This window comes from Pseudorca crassidens, chromosome 13 (genome assembly GCF_039906515.1).
Source record: "Pseudorca crassidens isolate mPseCra1 chromosome 13, mPseCra1.hap1, whole genome shotgun sequence".
NCBI classification, from domain to species: domain Eukaryota; kingdom Metazoa; phylum Chordata; class Mammalia; order Artiodactyla; family Delphinidae; genus Pseudorca; species Pseudorca crassidens.
In genome coordinates this window covers 41,300,935-41,314,700 of record NC_090308.1, presented here as the reverse complement: position 1 = coordinate 41,314,700, position 13,766 = coordinate 41,300,935, and the positions used below count along the sequence as shown (strand labels likewise).

The 13,766-nt window shown below is 41.2% G+C and overlaps 1 protein-coding gene across 3 annotated transcripts in view; it reads right to left on the bottom strand.

Moving 5' to 3' along the window:
* MCM9 (minichromosome maintenance 9 homologous recombination repair factor) overlaps window positions 1–11,575 on the bottom strand; it is an 83,095-nt gene extending 71,520 nt beyond the window's left edge. For 2 of the 3 annotated variants that reach the window (XM_067702256.1, XM_067702258.1), the window contains exons 1-2: window positions 11,282–11,575; window positions 8,639–8,949 (exon numbers count right to left, since the gene is read on the bottom strand). In XM_067702256.1, the coding sequence (XP_067558357.1) occupies window positions 8,639–8,942 (304 nt within the window). In that variant the 5' untranslated portion in view covers window positions 8,943–8,949; window positions 11,282–11,575. Of the gene's footprint in view, window positions 1–8,638; window positions 8,950–11,277 lie in introns of all 3 variants that reach the window. The other variant, XM_067702257.1, reaches the window with a different exon arrangement.
* Window positions 11,576–13,766: the final 2,191 nt, after the last annotated feature.

Below are 13,766 nucleotides of genomic sequence, written 5' to 3'. Positions count from 1 at the left end.
TTACCTAGAGGTTTACCTACAGCACCACTTCATCCTTTAAAAACCTTGTGTTTTTCACCATTAATAAACAGGCAACTTAAAAGGTGCAAAATGCCAAAGAAAATTCTTATGTGGAAATGCCCTCTTTCTCGTATTTGGCTACAAGGCACCACTGGAGTAGAGAGATGCTGTCTGTGATGGTCAAAGGCTGCCTCCTAACAGGTTTATCAAGGGAGCATTTGTTACACTGGTTCATGTCCCGTGGTCTATGGTCTTGTCCTTGAACTTAGCTCTGAAACCTGATAAGTATGAACACTGAAGACAGATCTATTGGATTTGCCAAGCTCATAAGAAATAACCATAATAGGCATGATTACACTTTAAGTTTCTATGGTCAGAACATTTTCTCCCTGTTTATATCTATTCTGAAAGCCACATCATTATCATCACTGTCATCATCACTGTCATCAGAAGGCAGTTTGGGATGCAAGGAATTTAAGGAAAAAAAAAAGCAGCAGACTGGTTAGATGAACTGAATGCTTAAGGCGCCAGCCTACATTAATCTGGTGATACAGCTTAGACGTCTACAGACAGACCTGAATTTTCTCTGCTGCTGGCTGAGACTCTCTCTCCATATATCCTATACTGTATAAACAGGGTGGGCACTGCAACATTTGCCACTATGACTCTTTTTTCTAAGCTTCCAAGGCTGACTTGCCTGCTTTCTAATGGAAATACTCTTTATTTATATGAACTTGGATTGTATCACACTTTGCCAGTAAGGGAGCCATACTTTTGCTTACGATGATTTTGTGTATCTCTGCTCTGTTCTGTGTCAACTTTACAGTTTAACTATCAGAAAACAAACTTATTTTCCTATTTCCAAATTCCTAGGGAACGCTTCATTAAAACACCCTGGGGCTCACCAGTGCTACATCATACATGCAGGAATAGACAGAGAGGTTGGGGCAGGAATAAAGCAGGTTTTAGCCATTAAAATACCCACTGTATTCATTTCTCAGTGCTCATCTCAGGCGTCTGTTAATTCAGCTGCATGTAGCTAAATGTTGAGAACACACCAATATTTCTAGTTACAACCAAGTAAAAGCCAAACTAACAACCAAAAGCTTTTCATTAAGAACAGGTCTAGGGCTTCCCTGGTGGCGCAGTGGTTGAGAGTCTGCCTGCCGATGCAGGGGACATAGATTCGTGCCCCTGTCCAGGAAGATCCCACATGCCGCGGAGAGGCTGGGCCCGTGAGCCATGGCTGCTGAGCCTGTGCTCCACAACGGGAGAGGCCACAGCAGTGAGAGGCCCACGTACCGCAAAAAAAAAAAAAAAAAAAAGAACAGGTCTAGTCCTCATATCCTCACTGCTTATGTTTCAGGGGTACAATGTCCTCTTTTAGTTCCCATCCTAGAATGTTAAGAAACAAAAATCCACCAAGTGGAGGGGTCTCTTCTTACTTGGCCTTAATTCGATGTACATTATGGCAACACATCTTCACAACGCTTGCAGATTCTCAATTACCTTTTTCTTGCTCCCCACATGAATGCTTTTTAAAAATTAGGATATAATTTAGGTACCATAAATTTGCCTTTTTTAAGTATATAATTCAGTGGTTATTAGTACATTCACAAGGTTATACAATCATCATCACTATCTAATTCCAGAATATTTTCACTGCTTAAAAAAGAAACCCTGGGGGCTTCCCTGGTGGCACAGTGGTTAAGAGTCCGCCTGCCGATGCAGGGGACACGGGTTCCGTGCCCCAGTCCGGGAAGATCCCACCTGCCACGGAGCGGCTGGGCCCATGAGCCATGGCTGCTGAGCCTGTGCGTCCGGAGCCTGTGCTCCACAACCGGCGAGGCCACAACAGTGGCCCGTGTACCGCAAAGAAAAAAAAAAAAAGAAACCCTGTTCGCAGTAGCAGACAGTCTCTATACCCCCTCCCCTGCACCTCTGGCAACCACTAAGCTACTTTATGTCTCTACGGATTTATCTATTCTGGACATTTCATGTAAATGGAATCATAAAATATGTACCCTTTTGTGTCTGGCTTCTTTCACTTAGCATACATTTTCAAGATTCACCCATATTGTAACCTGTATCAGTTCTTCATTCCTTTTTATGGCTGAATATTCAACTGTATGGATATACCATTTTGCTTATACATTCATCGGCTGATGGACATTTGGGTTGTTTACATTTTTCTCCTATTATGAATAATGTTATTACAAACATTTATGTGCAAGTTTTTGTTTGAATACCTGTTTTCAATTATCTTGGGCATACACCTAGGAGTAGGATTGCTGGGTTGAATATACTTTTTATAATAATTTTACTTTTTAAGTTTTCAAAGAATCACTAAGTGTTCTCTATTGTAAGTATGTAAAAGGATACTCAAGCGGGAAACAGGATTATTAACCCAATTTGCTTCTTAAAGTATAAACAAAATCTATCAAAATTACTTCTGAGAAAGATGAGCAAAGTGAGGAGGAGAATAGGAAAAAAAAGTGATGGGTTAGAGAACTTAACAACAATTATATTTTTGAAAACACTTAGATGTTTGAAACATCCATTCTCTCTTTCTTGGCTCCTAAAGAAATAACACTTTTCATCCCATTTCTACTCCTCTCATTCCTAGCTCTGCTTCAGATGCAAATTGATTGTTCAGTTTAAATTCTACTGTCAATATATTAAAACTTAAGAAAAACTAAGATCACAAGAAGTGGGTTATAGAGAGTGCTATGTTACTCCGATGCCATGCACAGAGCAGAATGCCCAGTGAAACCACAGACTGCCCAGTGTAATTCAGCAGACTCTGGATGTTCAATATGATGAAGTCATACATATAACGAATAAGGTCTTAACATAATCATGTAGTTAGATGCTTGTTATTTTTGTCCTAAAAACAAACTTCAGTTTAAAAATGAAGCTATGTATAATTTTATTGTAGTTTTTTCCTAAAAAGCTACTATTAAATTGATTCTGTGTCTTACTTTGAAGAGCATCTTCAAGTGGAAGAGTGAAACACCATATTCCCTGGTGCTTCTATAGTAATCCAGGCAAGAAATAACACAGGCCTAACTTTTAATCTCCTCCACTTAAACCCTTCCATGCTGCTCCCAGATCTAAGAATAAGGAACCAAATGTGGGATTGGACCACAGGACGTTGTGACGGGCTTCTTCTCACACCAAGCCCTCTGGGCACTCGAATGTTCTCATACAGTGTCCCCTTTGCCTGACACTCTCCTCCCTACTCTGTCCCTCAAAAATGCCCACACTAAGAAGCAACATAAGGGTTCAGAATACATACTGTGGAGCCCGAATGAGTGAGTTGAGTCACAGCTCTATCACGCACTAGCTGTGTGACCTTGGCCAAATTGTAACCTCTCAGATTTCCCACCTGTAATATGGCAATAACAACAAAACCTACCTCATAGGATCACAAGAAGATTAAAAGAATTCATATAAAGTTTCTTGGAAAAGTAACTTGCATATAGCAAGCACCATTTAAACAGTTCTTATATGTAATCTTATCATTTTCCCCCTTAAAAGGTTGGCTTAAACATAATTTTCTTAATGAAATCTTTCTTTAACCCATTTCAGGTTAAATTCCCTCTTTTATGTGCCTTAACACAATGTTCTTCTCCTTCATACCACTTACCACAATTTAAATAAAAAGGATACATAATTATTATGTTTCCACTCTAGAATATAAACTCCATGGGGGCAGGGCAGAGGTAAATTTTATTCACTACTATATTATCATCGCTTTATAAATAGTAAGCATTAAAAAAGAAAAAACTCGAAAGAAAGATAGATGAAAGGAAGGCAAGGAAGAGGGGAGGAATAGATATTAAAGATACTACATGAGCTTTGAAACCAATTAGAGATAAGGTATAAGGAAGAGGGTGAAATTTAGAGCGACTCCTAGTTCTCTGGTTCCGTTAACCAAGTCAGGGAATTCTGGAAGGCACATGGTAGTCAATCAGTAAATATCTAATGAAAGAATAAATAAGGAAATACGATTTTCAGATGGAGGGGGGCACAGAGAGGGGAGGGAAATCATGACTACCCTTTTTGATACACTGAGTTTGCAAGAAGATATCTCTAGTTTGAAACATCTGACGGACAAGAGGATATCTGAATACAGAGCTTAAGAGACAGATTCTGGCAATCAAGCAATCAATCAATCAAGTTGGCGCCTGTTGCTCTATAAGTGGCAGCTGAAGCCTAGGTTCAGAATGGAGGCCACCCCATCAGGAAGAGAACGCAGGATTCAGGAGCAGATGGCCACATCTGCACCCTGAGGACCTCACACCTACAGGACCAGTAAAGGAAGAGGCTCCCAGAGCAGGGAGAAAAGCCACAGCTAGAGAGGGAGGAAAGGGCAAGACAGTGCTGTCAGTGGGGCCAAGGCTGGAGTTTCATAAGGGGGGAGGAGGCAACAGTATCAAATCCAGCAGGGAAATAAAGGAAGAGAAATCCCGACACTCGTCCTTCAGTCTGGCCATGAGGCAGCCACTGGGAAGGTGGGGGAGGGTGCATTCAGTGTGGTGGAGGTGAAAGGGTGAATGGGAGAAGGTTATGCTAAAGAAGGCATGAACTCAGGCAAAACACTGTTATGAAAGGAGAGTAGATGGAGGGTAGAGGGACACAGAGTTGAAAGAGGGGCCTCTCTCCTGAAAGGGAGACAGAAAGGATTCCTGGTCATCCTGGCCACCGCCCACCACACCCCCATAGGCTCCATGCTTCCCCCGGGGTGCTGGTATGAGTGGTGACTGACTTCTAGCACCTGGCTTACCCATCTCCCTAAGATGGTAACTTACCAGGATGCATGTCTCATCTAAATCCAGATTCTTGAGTAGAGGCCATGGCTGGGCTTTAGGAAAGCCCTGAACCTCTTGAAATTCAGGCAGACATTTAAATATATATACACCTGCATTTTCTGAAGAGGCTCTGTAACTTTCTCAACATAATAACCCTGAAGAACCTCTTATTTAAATCCTCAGTCCCATAGTTCTATTGACTTGCATATCAATACCTCTAAGAATAGAAAAAGGGGCTTACATTGTGGGAACAGTCGCTAAACCTCCCTAGTAATGCCCTAACGTCTCCTATTGCCTGCTCAGCCCTCCCGTTAGTAATGCCCTAACGTCTCCTATTGCCTGCTCAGCTCCTGTTTAGATCACATCCTACACGACCTGCCCCAAATGCTAGGACAACATGATAGGGACATTCATAATCACTTACTGCCTGAACCAGTCATTTAGGACCTTAGTCACGTATTGCTTTGCGCCTGCTCCTTAACCGTTTTGTATCTGGAGGGTAGCGTCACTTCTTGAGATCCTTTCCATGCTCCTCTGTGCCCAGCCCAGTGCTTTATTAAGTACTTTTAGATAAGGAGAAAATTAGAGAATAAGAGAAGGGGAAATGGGCTTTCCCTCTCTCTCTAGCCTTCCCTTTATCACATCTGGCCTCCGATCTCCTAGTTCAGACAAAGTGCATGAATTTTTCTGTGCATTTCGTGGTACCTCTGTAGCTTTCCTTAGGCATGCTACTTTGTCTGGAGAACTCTCCCCAGTTCACTCAGCCAGGAAGAGTACACTCATGTTTACCCTTTTGCAAGAAAACTTCCCTAAGTCCAGGCTAGCACCCTCACACAGACACAAATGGAACAGCTAAGCAAAATGGTCAAATGAATGCATCATTGCATAAAAGATGCTTCTTATATCTGGAGGAAACTTCTGCCAGGAAGAGTGCAAAAGAAGATACTCCTTAGGTCCAGAGACACCTTCCTTTCCTTGCACATGATAACTTAGGCCTGTGCATGCTGGGTCATGACAAGTCTATGCAATACTGATTTTATTTCAATCAGCATAAGGAGATGTGCTGGAGAGATATTACACACTCAGGAAGAAGGCAGGTGAGAGGTGGAGGGCGTCAGGCTCAGCCACAAGTGTCCCTCATATGCTCACCAACCTTCTCTGTGTCCCTCCTGAAGTGTGGCCAGCAAGAGTGAATTCCCTGCCGCCCACCTCCAACAAGGGGCCTGTGTCTAAACCCAATTACAGCACCTCTAAAGAAAAAACTATGTAAACATTTACAATCAATTTTTCTAAGATTAGCTTTTCATTATCTTCTATACTTTTATAATATGGGGCAATATGCCATCCTTAATGTTCTTATCTTACTGAATGGAATCATGTATATGGTACCTGTTAGGATAAACATTTTTTTTTTTTTTAGAATCAAGCAAATTAGTCTAAAACATGATATCATTACCATTAAGTGCTTTATTTTGTATAATAAAGTAACTATATTAAGAGAAGGGTAGCAGAGGTGAGTACATTTTTGGATCTTCAGAGTCTTTACTTTCATATCACAAGTTTTAAAGTAAATTTATAATATAAAGACAGAGATAAAAGTAACATAATGTTAAGCAAAACTGACCACGAAAATCAAAACCTTAGAACTAAAAAAGGGTAAGGGACAGTGTTTTGATAGAAATGTCAATTCATTTTAATCTTTCTGTCTTACTATATGCTACTAAGTGTGTTCTTCAACTATCCCAGTGAAGCAGGGTACATCAGGCACTAAGCCACCATTAGTGCTAAACAACAAAAACCTTTGTCATTCTCTGACTCATTCACGGATCAAAATAAGTAAATAAATTTTTATTTAAAACAGAGACATGTCCACATCTGTGTTAGAGATATGTCCAGATCAATTACTTCAGGTCCATGGTTTCCAGCGTGCAGTCCCTAGAAATCGGCATCAGCCTCAGAGCTTTGAGAAGGGCAAATTCTTGGACCCCAGGCCAGACCTCTTCAGTGAGAAACTCTGGGGGTGGGGCCCAGCAATCGGCGCTTTAATAAGCCCTACAGGTGATTCTGATGCCCATTAATGTTTGAGAAACACTACTTTAAATAACACGTGAAGGCTATTTTTTTCTTCCTCATTTATTCAATACTTTGATGCTAACTGCGTATTTGAATACCTTTCATCAAAACCACTGGGAATAGCAAGTAAACTTTCGACCAATAAAAATCCCAGAAGACAAAGAGCAATGCAATGTTCCTAAGGAGACTGAACCACAGAGGCATCCTGGGTTTTACTAATTCACTTGTCTGGAGTCCAAGATGGAGGTGCAATATACCTAAAACCAGACTTTTCCCATCCCTGGTTCACTGTCTGGGACACCTGCATCCTTCCCTAATCTCACCATCTAGTCTTGAATCTTTGGGTGAAACCCCTAGGACAATTCACTCCCTGCCCAGTGAGCTAATATATCTCACACGTACCTTGAGTGATGCATGCATCACATAAGTAAAAGCTGCCAGTAAGCTCCTTTACAATTATGTTTAATATGTACATATGCATGTACCTGTGGGCATACATACACGATATGGAAATATTTGAATATATAGCTGTCTCCCCTACAGCCTTGAACTCCTTTAGATGAGGGACTATACCATATTCGTTTTGGTTTCCCAAGTGTCTTGCAAATGCCTACACGGGATATGTTTGTAGAATGAAGGTTACTATGGTAGTGACATAATTTGCAACTCACTTTCTCGGAGAATAATGAAGAACTAGGCTAAATTCACCTGAAACCAATAGAGTCACTCAGGCAGACAGAACTTTAGTATTTAAACTGAGCATGGAAAAGTTTCTAAATGTAAGGACAGCCTAAAACCATTTGCTAAATACCATTTCAATAACATTAACTAAAGCCTCTTTTAATAATCCTTCTGCAACATTATCAGAAGAGGACATTTCTTCTTGATCCTAGCAAGAGATTACCTAGTGTCTGATGCATGAATATTAATAATCTTCATAATTTTATTCCAGTAAGTGCAATCGCAGATACTATTTTTTCACTCAGATACTAATTTTTCACTTAAATCAAATGTCTGGAAGTTTTTTGAATCTTAATTTATCTCCAAGAAATTCTATAGTGACTCCTAACCTTTTTTGGAATCACAGTAATCATTTTTGTTGATTATAAATCCCCACCTTTCTAAAATGTACTATAAAGTAAATATTTATTTTTAAACAAAATGGTACATGTGTTCTCCAACTTAATCAAAGAGTGCAGGAATTCAAAGACACAGCTTTGACACCACAAGTTGCTGATTGCTCCACTGTGATTTCTTTAAAGTTAAGAGGCTTTATCTGTCGTTTATTCAAAAAAAGTTATTGAGTGCCTAATAGGTGGCCAGCACAATGTTAAACTTGATATATAAAAATAATGAATTTCCTAAAATAGTTTTGAAGATCACTAGGTAGCATCTACCACTTTGCTAATTCTTTGAATTATCAATTCTTTCATTGTCAGGAGTCATAAAAGCTCAGAAAGCTGAACTAGTTTTGTACACACATACATATATGTATATATGCACACAAATATACTGCCTCCACACATTCTCCCTCCTCTCAGTTGGCATGGCTAGTACCCCAGCCTCCCAAATGTCCAGAGAAAACAGTATAAAATCATGATTCTTTTCCAAAAGTGACCATCAACTACATAATGGATATATTTTAAAGTATAAATGTCAATTAATTCTTAGTGCTTAAATTCAATATATGTTGGGATTTCTCAAAATCTTTCTAAACAATAACATGGCAGTAAAATCCTTAAGTGATTCACCTGATATCCTGGCGTGAAGATTCTGCTTCATGGAGACACCTTCAAGCTGAGAAAGGGACTGGAGAATTGTCAAGGCTGATCTTTGAAGTGCACTATCAAAAATAGTTAGCACTTCATTAGGGAACACGTTGAAATATTCCCCGATTTCCATGTTGGTCTCAAAAAGGGTCATGGCATTAACCACAACTGGGTAATGAGCATCTTCATCTCTTTCCTTCAAGATGAGAAGAATATCGTTCTTATGGTATTCCGAAACATAAGACTCAAACACTTGACCAACCAGTGTAACTTGATCGCTATTCATCTTGGATCTAGGTAACAAAAGAAAGACAAAGGACTGTATTATACCTTTGATTTTCTAGACTTATACACTAGTTTACAAAAAGATTGGTTATAAATCATTCTGACTTTGGGCCACGCTCTAATCTCAAAATACTATCTGAATTCAAATCTTAATTAGATCTGACAGAGTCACAGTCACTTATCAAATTTATTTTTTTCAGTGAGTGAAGTTAATTTTAAGTCAAAGAATTATGTTGGTACTGATAACCGAAATCCAAAATGGTCCAATGCCTTGCCCATATCTTTTCCCCAAACTTCCTCCTCTTAACCCTATAATACGTCATGTAAAAGTCCTTTGTCTTTTCTTTAATCAGATTCCATATATGCGTTTGCTCTCAAGTATAAAATCTTAAATGCCAGTCTTTTGGTTTAAGTTACTCCTAGTAGAGTTCTTTGCAAGCATCCTGGTTCTACATTTTAGTCACATAAAAAACGTATCTTTCTCTCTGTCTCCCCACAACCTAGTTACATACACGCACGCACGCGCACATTCATTTGTATTCTGCTACTTAAACAGAACACACACTACTATTCAGATTGGTCAGCAATTCTGACTTAAATAGTTAACAAATTGGCTTTAGAAATTTACATTTGGAGGTGAACTTGTTCCTATTTTCTTTTTCTAACCTAGGAAAACTATTAGCTTCAGCAAAAACAGCTGTCAAGAGTCTAAAAAAACTAGATCATTAAACTGAGGAAAGGAAATTGGTCTCTAATAAATCACTATGATTGAAAGTAAATACAGTATATTAAATTCCTGGCTATATGTATATATTTTTAAATTTGTACCTACAGATTAAAAGGGCCTACCCCCATTCTATTTTCATGTATACACGTAGATATCTACCATGTACAAGGCACTATTCTGGGAAATGAAAAAAGCATAATAAAAGGTCCTCTATGCCCTCAAAGAACCAAGGTACAGATCAAATGAAACGGTGCTCTAACAGTGGCAAAAATGCAATACAAATAGGAGCATAAAGAAGAGAAGGATTAAATTTAAATGCAGTGATAATCCCAGATGTGACAATGGACAGTTACAAATAAACTGTCCAAACGGATCATTTAAGAAATTCTTATTAGTCAAAGGATAAGTGTCCTCTGACTAATTTCGTTCAACCAACGTTTATTGTACTAGGCTTTAGAAACAGAAAGATTAAAGAAGATTATGACATTCACAGTTTAGCATCCTAAATATGTATTACACGTGCTATTAGCAATATTTGCCTTCTACTAGAAGGTGTGTAGGGAGGGGCACGGTATACCACAGTTAGGTCAAGAATCCTGACACCTAGAGGATGCCAATGTGAGATTAAGAGATGTGTAGGCCACTATATTGGTAAGTATTTAGTTTGGGTTAGGTAATATAAATTCACCTAAGCATAAAGCAGAAAAAGCACTTGGGAAGGAACAGCTAATCATACAATATATTCACGATGTGGCCGTTGCTAAAAAAAAAAAAAAAATCTGGAATCCCAAGAGTGGCTATAAAATAATCTCTAAGATTCTATAAATGCATATTAAATTTGGAGCCACAAATTTAGCAATTTAAAAGGCAGTTCCACATAGGGCAGGAAGGAGACAGCCGCAGAATTCATGGTTCAGATTAAGATCAGATTAAATTTCGCCTAGTCTTTCTGAAATAGCATCACTAAAAAAAATAGCACTCACTTTCAATACCTGGACACAACTGACTAATCAAATATTTCTTAGCAGTTTGCAAACGCTAGAAACATGCTCACCCAGATTGACTGGTGGCAGTGTTTTACAACTTTCAAGTTCCGTTTCCTTTTCCTTATGGAACATTTGAAGACAAAATCAATAAAGACAAGTTGTGCTACCTTTTCCTCTTGAGTAAACTGCCAACAAGAAAAATCCGGGAGAAGGCATCAGCGGCAATCTAGCTGGCTCCCAGGCGCCAGCCCGCCCCCCGCCGCACCGCCCCTCCGGGAGCCACGCCCCTCCGCGTCCCAAGACCCTCCCCGCTGGCACCGCCCCTTCCCCGCCCGCCCGCTTCAGGTCGGCGCCTCCTTCATGCCTGGCTCGCCGCGGGCGCTCGGCAAATGTGGAGGCGATTTGTGCCCAGAGAACTGCTTTCCACACTTCCGTCTCTGGACGTAGCCCGTACCCTACAAGAATTCGGCAGGTCTCTGACACTTCCCAGGCTCGGCTGCGGGCAGCTCCATCGCCGGCCTGGTCCCAGAGTTGAATAGTTTTGGAACTAACCAGGGTGTGGGCGAGACTTGGGACGCACTATGGGAAAAATAATAATGGTGCAACAAGGCAGCGGCTGTCACTTACTGGCGGATACGCGGTGTAAGAAGTCACCGAGGGCGCAGTGCTCCCGAGGCCGAGGGGCGCGGAGAGTTCAAGCCGATCGGCGGGGTCCAAAGAGGCGGGAGGAGGCCCGGGTGGGGGCGGGGCGGGGCGCGCGCGTGGGGCCGCGCGGGGCGCCGTCGGCCGCGGGGGCGCGCAGGCTCCAGCGCGCCCACCTTGCGCCCGGATGAGATAGGCGCCACGCGGGCGGCTCTGCCGGCCCCGCGCTCCCGAGGGGCGCCGGGACGTGCACTGCCTCAACTTGGCGGCTCAGGTGGCTCTTCCGGGTGGAGAAGCGGGCGGGCGCGCGCCCCACCAGCCGCCGCGGGACGAGAGGGGCGGGGCAGGGCTGGCTGGGAGGGGCGAGTAGGGTCCCGGGCGGGACTGGGCGGAGCCGCCGCTCGGTAGTGGGGAGGAGTGCCGGGCTGTGCTTTGGCTATGAGGGAGTGTACGGCCCGGGCTTTCCGGCTCAGAACTCCGCCAAAGCCAAGGCCACAACGATTATCTGTCTGCTTCTAGAAGTTTTAGAATGAAGGTTTTATGTCTAGGTCTATGATTCATTTTGAGCTAATTTTTGGAAATGATGCGAAGTGTGGATCTTAGGTAACTTTTTATCATATGGATATCTACCACTATTTGTTGAAAGAGCTGTATTTTTTCCACGGAATAGCCTTTGCACCTGTGTCAAAAATCAGTTGTCCTTATATGTGAGTCTAACACTTAATATTTCTGTTCCCCAATCTATTTGTCTAACTGTAAGAACACGACGTGGTCTTAATTACTCTAACTATAATGAGTCTTGAAAGCGGGTAGTGTTTGGCCTCCAATTTTGTTCTTTCAAAGTTGTTTGGGCTCTTCTCTTTCAATATGAATTTTAAAGCCGGCTTGTCATTTTCTATTAAAAAGCTGGGATTTCTGTTGGAGTTGCATGGAATCTATAGGTCAATGTGGGAAGAATTTATGTGTTAATAATATTGAATCATATGACCCTTGAACAAAGTAAACCTCACCATTTATTTAGGTGTTATATAATTTCAAAAATGTTTGATCTTTTGTCAGATTTATGTCTCAAATTTATCCCTAAAATCATGGGGAAGGAGGAACCATACTTTTTAAAAAATTTTTATTTACTTTTGGCTGCGTTGGGTGTTTCTTTGCTGCACGCAGGCTTTCTCTAGTTGCGGCGAGCGGGGGCTACTCTTCCTTGTGGTGCGCGGGCTCCTCATTGCGGTGGCTTCTCTTGTTGCGGAGCACGGGCTCTAGGCGCGCTGGCTTCAGTAGTTGCAGCACATGGGCTTAGTAGTTATGGCACGTGGGCTCTAGGCGCGTGGGCTTCAGTAGATGTGGTGCACGGACTTAGTTGCTCCACGGCACGTGGGATCTTTGTGGACCAGGGCTTGAAGCCGTGTCCCCTGCATTGGCAGGTGGATTCTCAACCACTGAGCCACCAGGGAAGTCCAAGGAACCATACTTTTTGATGCTATGTAAATGATATTTTCAATTTCAATTTCTGGTTCTTTTCTAGCATGTAGAAATACAATTGATTTTTTAAATTTTATTATTAAAATTTTTAAATTAATTTTTTTTTTTTAGAGCAGTGTCAGGTTCATAGCAAAATTGAGCAGGAAGTACAAAGATTTCCTTTATGATCCTTGCCCCCACACACCCACAGCTTCCCTATCAATATCCCTTTACCAGAGTGGTGGGTTTATTACAACTGATGAACCTGCATTAACACATCATCATCACTCAAAGTCCACGGCTTATAGTAGGGTTCACTCTATGTGTTGTACATTCTGTCCGTTTTGACAGATGTATAATAACATGCATCCACCCCTGTAGTATCATACAGAATAGTTTCACTGCCCTAAATAAAAATCTTCTGAATTCTGGCTGTTCATCCTTCCCTCCCACCTAACCCCTAGCAACAACTGATCTTTTTACTCTCTCTATAGTTTTCCAGGATATCATATAGTTGAAATCATACAGTATGTTGCCTTTTCAGACTGGCTTTTTCACTTAGTAATATATATTTAAGGTTCCTTCATGTCTTTTCAAGGCTTGGCAGCTCATTTCTTTTTGGTGCTGAATAATAGTCCATTATCTGAATGTATCACACTTTATCCACTCACCTACAGAAGGACATTTTGGTTGCTTCCAAGTTTTGCCAATTATGGCTAAAGCTGCTATAAACATCCACGTGCAGGTTTTGCCGTAAGTTTTCAGCTCCTTTGGGTAAATACCAAGGAGCATGATTGCTGTATCATATAAGAGTAGTTTTGTAAGAAACCATTAAAATGTCTTCCAAAGTAGCTGTACCATGTTGCAGTCCCATCAGCCATGAATGAGAGTTCCTATTGCTCCATATCCTCTCCAGCATTTGGTGTTTTCAGTGTTTTGGATTTTAGTCATTCTAATACATGTGTAGTCTCTCATTATTATTTTGCTTTGCATTTCCCTGATGACATAT